The 17054-nt window shown below is 44.2% G+C and overlaps 1 protein-coding gene across 1 annotated transcript; it reads left to right on the top strand.

Moving 5' to 3' along the window:
• Positions 1-5814: 5814 nt before the first annotated feature.
• LOC136482445 (lipid phosphate phosphatase epsilon 2, chloroplastic-like) lies at positions 5815-12316 on the top strand. The gene is made up of 4 exons (XM_066479656.1): positions 5815-6128; positions 7188-7413; positions 11634-11707; positions 11871-12316. Exons 1-4 carry the CDS (start codon positions 5859-5861, stop codon positions 12093-12095), a joined length of 795 nt encoding a protein of 264 aa, XP_066335753.1. The 5' UTR covers positions 5815-5858; the 3' UTR covers positions 12096-12316.
• The last annotated feature ends 4738 nt before the right edge of the window (positions 12317-17054 follow it).

Raw genomic sequence — 17054 nt, 5'->3', positions numbered from 1 at the left:
CAAACAAAGGTCTTAGTAAGGCCTACATGAGTACAGTTTCATATAGCAACGCAGTTTCAGAACTAAAAATCGATCGATCTGCCAAGCAGAAGACAATTTTCGAGGAAGGGCTTTGTTACCAGAGTTAAAAAAAAACAAATGCACGTCAATAGCACCGTGAACCCCAATAACTCCAGCTAGGAATCCTAAGACTAGATCGCAATTTTTCCCTTCCTCGACCCCCGCGTCACCCGACTGTTGGGTGGCTCAGGTTGAGGCCGCAGCCCCCCCACCGAGCCTCCGCCTGCCCAACCCCTTCTCGCCACTGCCGGAGTGGGCCATTGGAGGCCGGTGGTCGCGAGGAAGGCGGCGACGGGGCGCTTTCTAGCCACGCATGGCTATGGCGGATGGTGGCGCCTCCACCGCTGTCGTCGGGTCCGGTGCCTGCTCCGCCGTCTTAGAACGTGGATCCAGTGCCCCCTGCATGCGGATCTTGCCCCCGCACTGTCACCGGCAAGGAATACGTGGGCGGGGTCATCGTGCGCCACGAGCCATGGGTCACCCGCGGACGACAGCGTAAACTTGAGGGCCGCGAGGGAGTCCTCATATGCAACGGGGATTGGGTGCTTCGGCGCGAGGCGATAGTCCACGAAGATGGCGATGGCCAAGCATTCAGTGGTATGCGGTGGACCTGGCCGATCTGATGATGAAGCCTGTGGGGCGACTGTTGGGGGAGCCCATATTCACATGGGCCAACTCCCCCTTGAAGATGCCCAATAGGAGTCAGTGTGGTAGCTTGTCAAATCTTCCCCCACCAAGGGGTCGCTTGTAAAATACCGTTACCTATATATAATGCCAAGAGTAAGAGGGCAAGGGACTCTCTCCTCTCCAACTCATTTTAAAAAACCCTAGCCTCCGCCTCACTGTCCCCTCTCGCGAGTTGGAGCCTTCGTCGTTGGGCCTTCTTCGCGGAGCCTCCGTCGTGGAGCCTTCTCCGCGATGCCCTCGAAACAATTATCGGGACTTCGTCCGGGACCTTCGTTCAGGTCCTTCATCCAAGACCTTCGTTTAGGTCCTTCGTACGGGACCTTCGTTCAGGACCTTCGTCTGGGCCTTCGTCAGGACCTTCTCTTGCCGGCCTTCATCAAGAGACCTTCTCCCAGTCAGGCCTTCGTCGGGAGACCTTCTCCTGCCGACCTTCGTCGGCGGACCTTCTCCAGCCAACGTACATTGGGAGATCTTATCCGACCAGGCCTTCGTCCAAAGATCTTCTCCCGGCCTTAGTCGGGGGACCTTCTCCCGGCCATTGTCGGGAGACATTCACCGAGGAGCCTTCTACCTCTCGGCCCTGTTCGGGACACTAGTTCTAACATTGATGTCCACCGTGCTCGGCACGAATTTTTTTTTCAGAGAGTGGTTTTTTATCGGAGAGTTGAGAGATGGAACCTTCGGATATCAAATTTGAAAAAAAAAATCCTGAGCTGAAACCCTTCGGGTGACCAATGAACGAAGGATTCGGTCGGAGCCTTCGGGGCTTTCACCAACGAGCCCACGTCGCAACCTTCGGTGCCCCTTCCCTGGAACATGTGCCTACGTACGCGCTACAACCTTTTTAATCAGGCTAAAAGCTAAGTGCCTTTTCCCTTCCTCTCAATAAGATTAATTCATCACAAAAAATACAACACAACAGGACTTCGAACCAGAGACCTTCGGGTCTCCAGACTCCAGAGTTAACCACTTCTACGTTACACTTCTTATTGTCAGCCTCCGCTCACTTTCATACATCAAATATACTCGTGCTACTTTCGCTCTTGCTGTTTGTGGTTAACAGCGAAGGCGCCGCTAGCAAAGTCATCAGGAGAAAGCGGACTTCGGCCACGGTCGCACGCTCGCGTCATGCTCAGCCACCATTGGCCGAGGAGCCCCGCTCGACCTCCACGAAGGCCAAAACGCACAGGCTGCACCTTCGGCCAGCAAGCCATGGAGGACCACGAAGCAATCTTCGGTCCCTGGGAACCTTCGGCCAACCACCTTCGGACGATCGATCTTTTTTAATAAGGGAACAAAGTTCCAGCTTCCACTATCCGTGGATAGTACACAGCTGAGCGTCACGTTACAAAAAAATACCATGAGGCAAACAGACCCATACAGGAAACAAAACAGAGTTCAGCTCATCTAGTGAGCCTGGCACCCAAAGGGAAACACTAAACACCAATACGGTTTGACAAGTTCTAACCAAACTTCGCAAAAGCAGACATAATCAGCGTCTCCCATCTTCTGCGTCCTTCCTTGAAAATGGGACGTTCCTCCTCTTTATGAAACATGGACCACTGACGGATCCAGTACGTCGCCCTGAAAATTACACGCATGGAAGTATTAGCTTTAGCCTTGTTAAACACCATATCATTCATATTCAATCATATTGCCCAACAGAGGACAGCAGCTCCTAACAAAATTTGGTCTCGTAGCTTTAGGTCTAAACCCTATAGCCAGGAACCAAACAAATTAGCACAGTTCGTAGGTGGTAGAATTCCAAAAGTGATATGCAAAGTGTTCCAAACAAAGCTCGCAAAATGATAATTGAAAAACAAATGTTGAATAGTCTCAGTAGAGTTACAGAAACAATATTTGGTATTTCCTTGCCAGTTCCTCTTTGCTAAATTATTTTTGGTAAGGGTTACCCCTTTTTAGATACCACAAAAAAAAATTCTCAGTGGTATTTTTAGTTTCCAAAGAGGACTTTTGTCAGGGGGGATTCCGTGTCTAATGAAGCTTGTGTACATGGACCGAACCGTAAACAAGCCATTTTTGGTAAGGTCCCATCGAAACACATCTTGACCATTAGTGAGGCTGATTTGCACCACTTTTGAGACTAAATCTTACCAAGCGATTTGGTTTGCATTAATCAAACCTCGTCTAAAAGAAACATTTAGTGGTACAGTCCCAAGGACCTTTGCAACCGTATCGTCTTTGCGGCTCACAATTGTAAATAAGGTAGGGTAGACCTCACACAGGGGTCTGTCTCCTAACCACATGTCCTTCCAAAACCGCACATTTTCCCCGTTGTGCACCTTAAAAGTGCCGCAAGTTAGAAAATCAGCTTTCGCCTTCATAAGACCAGCCCAGAAATGTGAATCCCCCGGTCTATATTGCACGTGGGACAAAAGTTTATTTGACAGATATTTCCTTCTTAGAAGGTTTTGCCAAACCTCATCCTCATTAATGAGCCTAAAAAGACACTTGCTAAGGAGACATATATTTTGAAGGTCTAGGTTATGTATTCCTAAACCAACAAAATCTTTTGACGTGCAAAGGACACTCCACTTGGCAAGAAAGTATTTCTTTTTGTGCTCCTCATCTCGCCAGAAAAAATAGCGGTAGTAATCTAATTTTTGAAGGACTCCTCTAGGGATTTCAAAAAAAGATAACATGAACACGGCTAAGCTAGTTAGCACCGAGTTAATGAGGACCAGATGTCCTCCAACAGATAATAGCTTACCTTTTTCCAGCAACAAAGTTTTTTCTAGAATCTCTCCTCAATGGTGGCCCAATCCTTGTTGGATAGTTTAACATGGTTCATAGGGATGCCTAGATACCGGAAGGGGAAACCACCTAACCGGCATCCAAATATGCTCGCATACTCCTGTTCACATTCCTTGGCCGTAGCGTAAGTAAACAACTCACTTTTGTGAAAATTAATTTTCAATCCCGATAATTGCTCAAGGTACTAAGCACAAGCTTTAGTTCCCTGGCTTGTAGTGTACCATGATCCAAAAATAAAATGGTATCATCCACATGTTGCAGGATCGAAAGGCCATCATCAACTAGATGTGGGACAACCCCTCTGATTTTACCATTGGACTTAGCCCAGAAAATCAGAGTTGCTAACATATCTGCCACCAAGTTGAATAAGATAGGAGACTGGGGGTCTCCCTGTCTTACTCCTTTCTTGGTTTGAAAGAAATACCCCACCTCATCATTCACTTTGATGCTTACAGTACCACCCTTCACTATTTGATCAATCCAATTACACCAAGTCGGTGAAAAGCCCTTCATTCTTAGGGTTTGTTGGAAAAAAGGCCATTTGACTTTGTCATAGGCTTTCTCAAAGTCCAGCTTTAAGATCACCCCGTCTAATTTTTTTTATGCATCTCATGGATGGCCTCATGTAGTGTGACAACACCGTCCAAAATATTCCTCCCTTTCATAAAGGCAGAGTGAGATGGTTGAATAATGTTTTGGGCCACTAGGGCTATTCGATTAGTCAAAACCTTTGTGAAAATCTTGAAACTAATGTTCAACAAACAGATAGGTCGGAATTGTTGGATCTGTGTTGCCTCTTTTTGTTTTGGTAGCAATGTAATTGTACCAAAGTTGAGTCTAAAAAGGGACATGTCACCTTTGTGAAAATCAGAGACGAGGGACAGGAGGTCTCCTTTTATTACTTCCCAAAACAGCTGGTAGAACTCGGCTGGGAACCCATCAGGTCTAGGAGCTTTATTATGCTGCATTTGGAAAATAGCATCTTAATTTCTTGCTCAGAAAATTCGGCCGTGAAGACTTCATTTTCAAGATATGAGACTTGCGGAATATCTGACTCAGCAGATTCCACCAAAGAGAAATTATTAACATCCGGTTTCCCAAAGAGGCCTTTATAGTAATTGGTTATGAATTTCTTTAGATTTGCATCACCCTCACATAGACTGAAAAATGAAACTCATAACTCAATAAACTGAAAGGGTGACTGAAAAATAAAACTCATAACTCATTCAACTGAAACTAAAAGAAACAAAAAAATGAGACTAAAAGGAACATTGAAACAAAAAACTAAAATATTTAAAAGCAGGAAATATTGAAGAACAGCTAATACGAAGGATTTAGGAAGACATTCGAACCTGAAAGGAACAAAAATAAACTCATAACTCATTTAAATTGAAACTAAAAGAAACAATGAAACAAAAAATAAATTAAACTAAAAGGAACATTGAAACCAAAAAACCGAAATGTTTAAAAGCAGGAAATATTGAAGAACAACTAATATGAATGTTTAGGAAGGCATTCGAACCTAAAAGGGTGACTAAAAAATTATAAATCATAACTCATTGAACTGAAATTAAAAAATAATAATTTTACAAAAAATGAAGTATTTAAAAGCAGAAAATATTGAAGAAAAACTAATATGCAAACTATTACAAACTTGTTCATTTATGTGTAGCTGCATGTTCAACATAATTTGCCACAAATTTAATACATAAATAGCTACCATACATACAATAAAAGTTGCCATTACATAAAATATATTATAAAATATATGCATCATGGCTCATGGGTCTAGTTTCGTAGACCTCATTGTAAACAGCACAGTGATGCAAACTAGATTGAACACGGTCACTCTGGTGAAAAGTTATCGTATTTTGAAATTTCATTCAGTGCAAAAGTGCAAATTTAATTGTGCCTGGATTGACTGCTCATCGTGACGAGTGTAACGGATTATTCTGCACAGAACAAGTTAGACCGTCGGTCCATAGGAGCTTTTACGTTTTATCTCTGTGGGCTGACGGACGCGTGCATGCATATACCAGGCCAGGCCACCAGGCCACTCGCGCGCTAGTCGCGTAGCGCATTAGACTTTCCGTCTCAGCTTCTCTTCCGACAGTCGACTAGTCAATAGTCATCCCACGTGCCACGGACATTATCTATCCCGTCAACGTCAACCACATCAGGGCCACCTACCAAAGACCACCGCAATGGCGCAATCCATCCAAACCCCGGCAACTTCTTAATTCCCTCTCCCGGAGTCGATCATCGAGATGCTCTCTTCCTCCATTAGTTCAGCTCCCGCCGCGCTGTCTCGCGGGTGGCCGCTCCAATTAAGAACCATGCCCCGCCTATTGTTTCCAGTTCCACCGCCTTGCCCCTGTCTAATCGACTCGGTGAGTCGGCCACCACTCTCCAAAGATCGGTTCTTCCTGCCCCAGACCCGGAGGCGGCCAAGTCCGCGGCTTGGCGTGCGAATGGCGGAGATGACCAGGGTTGGGAGCGGCAGGGTTTTCATGGAGAGTGACCCGATTGTGGGAGGGGAGGCGCCGTCCCATCCAAGGTGGGAAGCGAGCTGGTGGACGCCCGTGGAGGCTGCGCTGAATCGGATGGTTAGTGTCTCTTGGCACTTGGCATGATGCTGTAGGTGTTCTTGATAAAGATTCTGAGAATAAGAGAATCACGTTTGCTTTGCTGCAGTGTTATATAGTACTGTAAAAAGATCTTATCTTTAAACGTTAGACTTTTAAACTTGCTAGCCAAGCTGAAAAACGGTTGCATAGAACCAAAAAGTTTACCAACAGGCACTAAGCAAAGCTCCAGGATATACTGATTCCTCGATCTATAGGAAGTGTACATTGCTTTATTGTTTCAATCAATCTATCCTCGTATAGGTGTCTACTCAGGCAGTGAATTCTACTTTTATGAGCTGGACGGTTTTCATATGGACCTTCTTCGTTGACATGCAGAATCATTAATCTGATTCAAATGCCCTGATTTGTAAAGTTGCATGCTTATTGTCAGGGATAAAATTATGGATGCCCAAACTTCCTGCTGACTGCTGAGTTTCAGTCAACCATTACAACGTTTGAAAATGATCTTTTTACTATAACTTGAGCTCAGCTTTGTTAGCCCACAGGATCACCGGCTCAGGTGAGTGAACCACTCACCGGTCTTGCCGAGCACCCGCTAGTGTTGCCGAGCACCCGCTAGCTAAGCCGACCACGAACAAGCGTTGTCCGTCCCTACACACTATGGCTAGAGGTTGAAGAAGAGGGAGAACAGAGCATACACACACAGTACAAGATACCAGCGTTGACCGAAGCCCTGTATGGGAGATGGCAAATCTGAACTCTCTTTACTGAGTTGCCGTGATAGTCTATTTATACAACTCTATCCATCTAGTCCTAGTACAGCGCATATACTGCAACAGTAACTAGATAACACAGTAGGGCTGACTCTACGCCGGCCTCTGTATGTGGCTACAGTGCTATAGGTGAGCCGTGCGGCGCCTGCACCTGCAGCAGCTACAGTATCACAGCAGAGGGCCTTTTTGACGTCGCCTTCTCTTGCTGTGTTCACACAAAGAAAGCAGTAGATTATTCTAACAAGCTTTGTGATATTACTTGGAATTCTGGCCCCTCTACTGAAATCGTAATACTGTGCGCCAGAGTAAATGGCTGGTGGCTGGTTCTTTTGCTTTTGCAGTTATTTGGAAGCATGATGCTGAAATTATGTGGTTTTTGCTGGGTGCGGTTGGAAACTCTATGCTTTCAATGGTTCTTAAGAAGATGCTAAACCATGAAAGACCTGCACCAGCTTCGCGGTCTGATCCTGGGATGCCATCGTCCCACGCACAGTCCATATTCTATGCTGCGACCATCCTAGCTCTTTCATGTAAGAACTTCAGAAAGATTCCTGTATTCAATTTTACTTTGATCATGATCAGGGAAAAATTTATCGGCGATAAAATTTCGATAAACCCGATAATCCCGTTTATCGCTGAGGTCCGATAAAATTTATTTATCATCGAGATTTCAAATTTCACTAGTCCACCTACATGAAAGTGAGATATTATCTTGTATCAATACTAGTTCGTAATGTTAATTGCTTTAGAGACAACTTATGTAATTTTATAGAGAAATTAGGTATTTTTTGTTTTATTTTTGACCTAGAAATTTTCGGATAAATCCGATAAACCCATTTATCGGTGACCTCCGCTCACTACGGGATACAGTAGTTTTGCCGTGTGCCACAGGCACTCGGCAAAGACCAAAAAACACTCGGCAAAGGCTTTGCCGAGTGTAACACTCGGCAAACCGCACACGGCATTATTTTGTCGGCAAACAGCTATTTGCCGAGTGTTTTTTATCGCGCACTCGGCAAATGGTTTGCCGAGTGTCAAATTTGACACTCGGCAAAAAAAAGTGGTTTGCCGAGTGTTTTTCCAAAATACACTCGGCAAAGGATTATTGTTTGCCGAGTGTTTTTGGAATTACACTCGGCAAACCTATTTTCCAAAGAAAAAAAAATATTTTTTTCTCAGCATACTGTTACTGTTTGCCGAGTGTTTTTTTGATATTACACTCGGCAAACCTATTTTCCAAAGAAAAAAAATATTTTTTTTCTCAGCATATACTACTGTTCCAGCCATGGATTGCTTAATTTGCACGGTCGTTGCCGACAAGACAAGATCAAGAACGGGCATCACGGTGCAGTGCAGTACATTGGGACGGCAGCTTGGAGTCCACCGCCTCCGCCATGGCCTCGTAGTAGTAGAAGTCGAAGTGCGACCTGCTGCCGGGGTACAGGTCGCTGGCGCCCTGGATGCTGAAGAGCGACTCGTTGGACGCCATGCTCCACTCAGCCTGCGACACCGACGTCCTGTGCTGGAACATGTACTGAAGTCTGGACTGCCCAGAGTCCTCACAAACATAACACATAATCTTTATATGGTAAGACACATAGTTCAGATAGCACAAATCATTTCAGTTTAATTGTAATACCATGAGAGTGTGAATAAAATGTGTGGAACTGAAAGAAAATGTATAGTTCAGAGAGCACAAATCATTAGCCACACTCACCTACTACAACCATTTCGTTTCTGGTTATAAAGTGCAGCAAAAGGTAACTTATCCTTAAACACACTCACCTAATACTACAATACTGCTGCAATTAAGCAGCAAATTAGTGAATGTCTAGGAGCATATATACAAAAAATGTAAATTACACCAACATCATCACGCCCAATTAAACAGCCCAGAGGTTGCATAAATTGCAATTAAATAGTTCAAATGTACTGTAATCCATGTCCTTTCGATTATGTGCAAGGTTAAATAGATGACAGTGTAGATATGCTAAGTTCAGTACAAAGAAATACTTCAAAACAGAGAATCGATCTAGAGAACTAACAAGGTACAGAAGCAGTTCTACTGCCGACACACATGCATCCTATTTCAAAGCTAGGAAGGATTAAACAAGTATTTAATTCCAAGCATGTATGAACCGAGCACTAGAATAATTAATTAGAGCTGCAGGCAAACATGTCACAATTACTGGATGATTGGTCGGTGAAGCACAAAAGTAACAACTGACAGTTTGAGAACTGAAACTTGTTGCTTACCTGCTCAAACTGATGAATTCACAGCAAGGTGCTTATATTGCACAAGCACTGAATCCATGTCCAGCTGCTGCTCTGAATCCAAAGCATTGCAAACCTGCACCCTGTGGCAAAAGAAAGAAGCCAGCCAAGTTGCCGATTGAAAATGGAATTAGCAAAAGCCTACTGCTGCTGAAAATCCAATTAATGTGAACTGCTGCTCCTGCTCTTGGTGCTGTGCATGCACGGGTTCTGGATGAGCACCGATTGGTGCTTGGAAGCTGAGCACGGCCAACCAGAGGCGAGTGAGCTTCGGCGAGGACTGGACACTGCCGCGCCGAACTGCAAACAGAGGGATGGAGCAGGCTCGGGTCTGCACGAGCACACACAGGTTTTGACCGGTGAAGGCACCGGCGCCTGCGAGCTGCACCTGAGAATTACGAACTGGGACCGAGCGCAAGAAACAGACACGGGCGAGCGCCAAAAATTCGACGGGAACTCGACCAAAACAATACGATTCATCCCCAAACTTTGCACAGGCAATCACCACAGAGTAGGTAAGCTATTCCTAAGAAATCATCGCTCAATTCGTGCTCAAACTCTAGAAAATCCAGATCACGTGCGAGAACTCGAAAAATCCCCAAAAATAAAATCGTGGTGCTCAAGTGAAGGATTTGTTAGGGGATCACCCTAGCCTTGATCACACATGTCCTAGCACCAAAATCCCTCAAGAAGTTTCACCCCAATCACAACCAAATTCGACGAACCAAAAATCACTAAAAATGCCTCCGAAAATCACACAAAAATAAAAACTTCAGTTTTGGAGAGGGGAACAAGTGGTGCACGAATTTGATCCTGGGATTAGCTCAAGATGTCGGATTACAAGCCACTTCAGTTTTGGCGGCCGGGGGTAGGGGCGGCGGCGGCGGCCGGGGACGGGTGTGCCTGTGTGCGTGTGCGGCACGGGTGGGTGTGCGCGTGTGTGGCTGTGTGCGGCCGGATGCGGGGGTATATGAGTGGGGGTTTGCCGAGTGTGCAAAATCTGGCACTCGGCAAACCCTTTCTTTGCCGGGTGTCAGAAGTGAGGCACTCGGTAAATTCAGTTTCTTTTTTAGTTTTTTATTTTTTTTTATAACATATTTTTTAAATTGCTTTTTTAAACCGAGAGTAAATTATTTGTTTGAGGTCCTAAATGAATTAAAATCAAAAAGTGGTCAACTACAAAGTTTCATAACTTTTCGAGATCTACAATTTTTATTTAGGAAGTTTTCCCATTCGAGGTCGTTTGAAAAATTCGAATTTCAAATTTTAGAGATTCAAACGTAGTTTTGCATGATAAGATGATTTCAAATCAAAAAGTTGTCAACTACATAGTTTCATAACTTTTGGAGATCTACAATTTTCATTTAGGAAGTTTTTCCATCCGAGGTCTTTTCAATAATTCAAATTTTAAAATTTTCAAATTCAAACGTCGTTTTTGCATGACAAGATGATTTCAAATCAAAATGTTGCCAACTACAAAATTTCATAACTTCTCAAGATCTACAAAGTTTATTTTGGTCATTTGTTCATCCGACATAGTGGTAGTAACATTATTCACAAATCTTATATATCTCTCTTTTACTTTCATGAAACTAATATGAGAGATGTAGATTTTATGAACAACGTTATTGTCGCTTTGTTAAATGAAGAAATGACCAAAATAAACTTTGTAGATCTTGAGAAGTTATACAACTTTGTAGTTGAAAAGTTTTTCATTTGAATTCATTTAGGGCCTCAAAAATTGCTTCGAAAAACTGATTTGCCGAGGGCCAAAATGAATGCACACGGCAAAAAGCCTGTTTGCCGAGTGCCAAAACAAAGGCACTCGGCAAAATACATCTTTGCCGAGTGCCAGAAAAAAACACTCGGCAAAGACGTATTTTGCCGTGTGCCAAAAAATAGCACTCGGCAAAATACATCTTTGCCGAGTGCCAGAAAAAAAACACTCGGCAAAGACGTATTTTGCCGTGTGTTTTTGTTTGCCGAGTGTATTTTATTTGGCACTCGGCAAACACGGTCTTTGCCGAGTGTCCGATAAAATACACTCGGCAAAGACTCCGGCACTCGGCAAATCGCCGGTTTCCCGTAGTGGCTATTTTTTTTGTACCGGTAAAGTGAACCTTGATCATGATACGGCATGACAATACACGCATAAAGGCTGGTTAGAGCTACTTAGCCGGTTTAAGTGTGTTGATAACAATAATACTATTTTCTTGTCGTTTTGCTATGTGGCTCTCCATTGCTGATAAACAAAATGAACAAAACTGAATTATATATAATATGCTTATTTTGTGCTCTACAATTTTATTTTATGATAAAATTAGGAGGGACAGAATTTTCACTCTGACCCACTAAAACTATTTTATTTTATGATAAAGAAACTTACGTTGAACAAGATTTTCACTCTAACAAATCAAATACAATTTTCTCCAGTTTAGCACAATGTGTGATTAATTAATTTCCATTTCCAATGCAGTGTACTATTTGCTTGGGACAAATTATCTGACCATGACTCTTGGGCCTGCAACTCTGTCGGTGGCCGCCTATCTGGTAAGAATAGTGCCGGCCTACTAAGTTTAACTCCGTCGGTCAAGTAAAGTGTTTCTTGGAAGCTCCAAGCCTCCAACATGTTCCATTATATCCTGAATGTTGAACTGTAGGCACTAGTTTTAAGTTTTTGCTGCAATCTAACTCTGGTCTTATTCACGTGCAGTCTTGGCTACGGGTGGCTCAGCGCCTTCATACACTAAACCAGGTCACTGTGGGAGCTGTTGTAGGATCTGCCTTCGGTGCTCTATGGTTTGTGCTCTGGCATTCGCTTGTGCAGGAGGCTTTTGCTTCTTCTCTGCTGGTCAGGACTGCAGTCATCGTTGGATCATCAGCATTTTGTGTTAGCTTTGTTATGTACATGATTCGTCACTGGCTAAAGGATGAGTAATGTATTTCGTAGCTGCAATGGGAGATCGACTGATAGGCACGGTGCGTTTGGATGATTGAATCTGTTCTGATTCTTATCAGAATCGCTTGAAATGGCGCCGAACGGGTTTTGAGCGGAGCGATTCAGGAGTGAAACGGTTCTACTTAACTCTAGGAATGGGGAAAAGCTAGTTTCACACCGATTCGTCATAGTCACATGTCTCCTGTGTCACTAGCAATTGTATTTTTTTCCAGTTAATCATTTTTTAAGTACAATAAATTAAAATGGGTTGTATTTAAGTTGTTCTAAGCCCTCAAAAAGTTCTGATTTTTTTAGAATATTTTTATCTATATGATTTTTATGAAGATTTTTTTATTGAATCATAATCAAGTCTACTAGCCAAACGATCTCAACAAATGATTCTAATTGATCATTAGAAATGTTTCTTGAGAGAATCTACGTCCGAAACGTTTCTATACCAAGTCATCATGGTTCAAAGCCCACTGAACACACATTGCAAATTCAGTTCTGAATTAGAATTCTTTTTATTTAACATTGAAGGGAAGTTAAACGCATGGATTCTTGTGATAGCAAATAATTAACCTCTTGGTTTCCTCCTTTTGCATAGATTTTAGTGCCTTTTAGTTAGTATATGACTTAACAGTCAACAATCTTTGCTTCCATCCTATTCTGAGGTAAAAAACAAACATCAATCACATATTCACATGAGAAAAAGAGTGTTCGGTTTGAGGAATGGTTTTACTCGCTTTTTTTTCTTTGTTTAGTGAAATGAAATGGATTGATCCATCGTCACAAAAATAACATTATAAATAGTGTGTGCATGTTTGTTTGGCAAATGATGCTCCCTTCAGGTACAAACTTTATGTGACACTTCCATTGACACTAAGGAATCAAACCATTCTAGATGAATTGATATTAAGAGACCGAACTATTCTAGAAGAGGTGGTGCATCTTGAGTCTAGTCCTCAAATTTGGTGAAATAATGCTTAGTTTTCATTCCTCATACTAGTACTAATTATTAGTTTGTCAGGAATGATGTGACGATGAATCAATCCATTACATTCCAGAAACCAAATAAAAAGGTGAGGAGTGAAAAGGTCATGGTCTAACTCATTCTTTAAACTATTCCTTAAACCAATGACCCTATAAATGTTTCAATGTAGATGCAAGTGTTTCAAGGTAGATGCAAGAACTAACATTATATGGGTGCTATTTGTGCCCAGCAACGTTATTTCAATGTACAGTGACAGTTCCTACTAAACATAAATATATAAAATTTAAGGAGCAATGAAAACAGAGTGTGTCAATTCTGTTGCCCAGGACACGGCATTTAGTTGCTCTTTGTCATAGCTAAGGATGAAAACGGTCGGAAACGGTCGAAAAACTCCTAAATTGTTTTCTACTTTTACATTTGAAATACGAAAACGAAAGGGAAAACGATAAAACCGGACACGAAAACGAACCCGAACTCACGAATTATCGAGAATTTCGAAAACGAACCAATTCGAGCGGATTTATGTCGAACACGGTCGATATACGAAAACTCAATACGGAATACCGACCCGTAGACCAAGTGCATGACTAAGTGCATACATGATCAAGTTCAATTGCATATAATAATTAACAAGTGCATATTATAGAAACATGAACTCGAACTGAGTCAGAATAATTTTATTAATCTTTTTAGAATAGATGTAGTATTTTATTTTAAAGATTTATTCAGATTTTTCTTTTGAGTAACAAAGATTTATTCGGCTGATGCAAAAACTATCAAATGATTGACTTTGCAGGTGGGGGTTAAACCAATGAGCTTGATGGGCTATGGCCCAGGTGGGCTTTTGTGTAGATGCTGCTGGTTTCCTGACATTTAGCACCATCTCGTGAGGTGAAGAGAGATGAGGCTGGGCACCGTCTATAAGAGAGAGCAGCTGGCCACCAGCAGAAAGAACGCAGCTGCGTGGTGAACAACCTGTAATTGGGCTGTATGACCTGTGCAGTTGGCCAAATTCGGTTTAAACCGAATTTTTAATTCGAAATATTTCAAATTAAAAGTAGAAAAGTAGAAAACGGTCGAAAAATGTCTAAACCGTTTTCTACTTTTACATTTGAAATACGAAACATCTGAAATGCGAAAGCGAAAACGGTAAAGTCAGACAAGAAAATGCGGATTCGATCGGATTAAATATAGAAAACGATGCGGTTCGTTTCGAATATTTCCGTTCCGTTTTCATCCTTAGTCATAGCCACAAAGGGTTCAGATAGCCCTTGGCTACAGAACCACACTTAATGCAATTACAAGCGCACAGAACTGAGAAAGTAATGCTTATCTCTTACTCCGTATCTATTTGTTTCAAAAGAGAAAAAAGGAAAGAGCAGAACAAAACTGCGGTTGACAAAATCAACTCCTCTTGAGTGGGGTCGGTGAGCATGGATTACTAACCATATTCACATTCCTTGTATTATTTGCTCAACCATGAACCATCTATGCAGAGATTTACGGTGATTGGAATGGAGCCAGTCCTGAACGGAGATAGCCTATCCAACATTTTTACAGACAAAAAGCAACAAATGAAGATTGTAGCGATCATGGCCCATCACCAAAAGAGAACTTATACAACCTTTTTTTCCCTCTAGGAGTATAGTTAGAGCTTTGTTAGGCTTCTGAAATGAGATGTCTTCATCCTAGCTCTAGTCGCTGGCGGTACTGTTTGAATCTACACTAGCTTGGGGCTGCGATGAAGGTAGATAAGACCAGACAATGGCTGTGGCACCAAGGGTGACTGCAAGCCCAACTGAACCCCAGAACCACTTCTGTCGCTTCTTACGCTCCTTGCGTTGTTGCCTTACATCTCTGCAAACCACAAGAAAAAAAATGCAAGCATTAATATGCTGGAATACAAAAGTACACAGTACTAAAAAACCTATCAATATATCATATATTAAATGTTTCTCAAACAATTCAGCCAACATTTTTCCCTCAAGTGAAAGGCAGGCAGCCAACACTAGTGTCGGGTTCATAAATCCGGGGTCCCTCGGGTACCGGCCTCTACGCCAAGGCTCGGCCCAAGCAGACAGCATGTAACTCATGGGCCGGCCCAAGAGTCTAAAAACAACAGGCCAGAAGGACGGTCCAGTCAACGACCGGAAGGTCTGGCCGAAGAGGAACAAGCGCCTGCTCGTCGACTACCTCGGCCCACCTCTCCGATTGAAACGCTCGCTTCGAACTCCAGCCGCCTCCGGACGGCTTCTCTGATCGGAAGACCTGGCCCAAGCACTACGTCCGACTCCGACCCCGCGTCTCCAACCAGGGTTCGTAGGAACCCTGCTCGCCGCTCTTCCCCGACTGGCGCGACCAGAGCCGACTGGGGCCATCCGACCGGGGACGCCCGCTCGGAAAGGACCAGGGGATGAACGGAGAAAGCAAGCTAGGGCGCACAAGTCAAACTACGATACCAGGGACCATACCCTGAACGCCTGCAGGAACAGTGCTCTGCAACCACCCTGACACAAATAGTATTGTAGGCGCTGAAATTTCCCTCCACAGTATTGTGGGCGCCGTTAAACTCCCATACGGTAAGGCCCCCCACATGCCTCTGGCATCGATAGTGTTGTGGGCGCCGGGATTTACCGTACCGGGTGAACGTGGTGAAACTCCTCACATGCCTCTAGGCATCAAACAGTATTCATAGGTACCAACATCTACCATTCCTGAAGAAGGCAACACAACCTCCCACATGCATCTGACATTCTACAGTGAATTCAACAGTGTTGTGGACGCCTACCATTATCATATACTCGCCGGCATGGGCAAGAAAGCTCAGTAGCATACGTACCCTCACCCTCTCACTTGTAAAGTCGTCCCCTTTATCTATAAAAGGGGATGCGCTCCCTCCAACAGAGGAGAGCCTTTTCTAGATTCATTAGATCGACCAAGTTCGCTAGCTCACAACCACAGAACCGCCGGGTTTGGACCTCAAGCACACTCTTGAACACTTAGCTCGTAGCGTAGCTCCTATCGCTCTCAGCCCTTCCGACCGGAGCCGACCGAACCTCTTATACACCCTATCTTTCTCCTCCTCGTTTGTAACCCCACTGCAAACTTCGAGCACCTGGGCTTAGGAATAAAGTCACTAACCGACCCAAACTGGATGTAAGGCACGTTGCATGAACTAGTATAAACCCTGTGTCATTGAGTGCTAGGCCACCTCCGATCACAACGTACAGCAAAACTACAAATATTTACTAGTTGGTGACTTTCTGCACCGATAGTTGGCGCGGTCCGTGGGGAAGACGCTATACGTTCAACACTTTTTGGTCATAGGATGACCCACTTTTCCGCCACCCTCGCCGTGACGGGCTCGGGCTATACGATTCGCTTCGGCTCGCTGGAATTTCCCACACTCTCACTGGCTGGGATGAGGGTTCCACCCGTCTTCGAGCCATCCCAGGCCTTCCTCTTCAGAAGCCTGGACTTCGTCGCCGACCGGCTCGGCGTACTATGCCTCCGCGAGGAGGCTCACGTCCCGACACCCGTCGGAGGGGCGCCCTCCATCAACTCCGGGATGCATGACTTCGACGACGCGACATCTGCGCTTCTTTCCGAGCAAACTCTCTGCTCAAACCCCACTGTAAGTAATATGCGTACTGTTATTTGCTCTTCATTTACTATCTCCCACCAATCACCCGGAGGGACTATATCACCCACGCCACAAACACCATACGATCGGTTCCCCTACGGCCTCGCATCCTCCGTGGATGCGTATGCTCGGGGGCTCCAAAGGATGCTGGCGCCATCACCCCTCGCATCCGAATTCGTGGGAATGGCAGGCTGCGCTCCTGCCATTCCCCACGAACTCCCGGATGACGAGGGCGAGAGCGACGGTTCCAGCATCGGTGACGTGGCACCCCGCCACCGTCCGTCCCGGGAGTGCGCTATGGCGGACGCTCCGGGACCGACGC

Source organism: Miscanthus floridulus, chromosome 9 (genome assembly GCF_019320115.1).
Source record: "Miscanthus floridulus cultivar M001 chromosome 9, ASM1932011v1, whole genome shotgun sequence".
In the NCBI taxonomy this organism is placed as follows: Eukaryota; Viridiplantae; Streptophyta; class Magnoliopsida; order Poales; family Poaceae; genus Miscanthus; species Miscanthus floridulus.
Note: the sequence above shows the minus strand (reverse complement) of the source record. Positions and strands in the feature narration are given on the sequence as shown.

Excerpts from the sequence above, each read along its gene's own strand:
- LOC136482445 (XM_066479656.1), top strand. The coding sequence starts at position 5,859 with ATGCCCCGCCTATTGTTTCCAGTTCCACCGCCTTGCCCCTGTCTAATC. Across the intron at positions 6,129-7,187 it reads AGGCTGCGCTGAATCGGATG|AGTAAATGGCTGGTGGCTGG; the intron begins GTTAGTGTCTCT and ends ACTGTGCGCCAG. Across the intron at positions 11,708-11,870 it reads TGTCGGTGGCCGCCTATCTG|TCTTGGCTACGGGTGGCTCA; the intron begins GTAAGAATAGTG and ends ATTCACGTGCAG.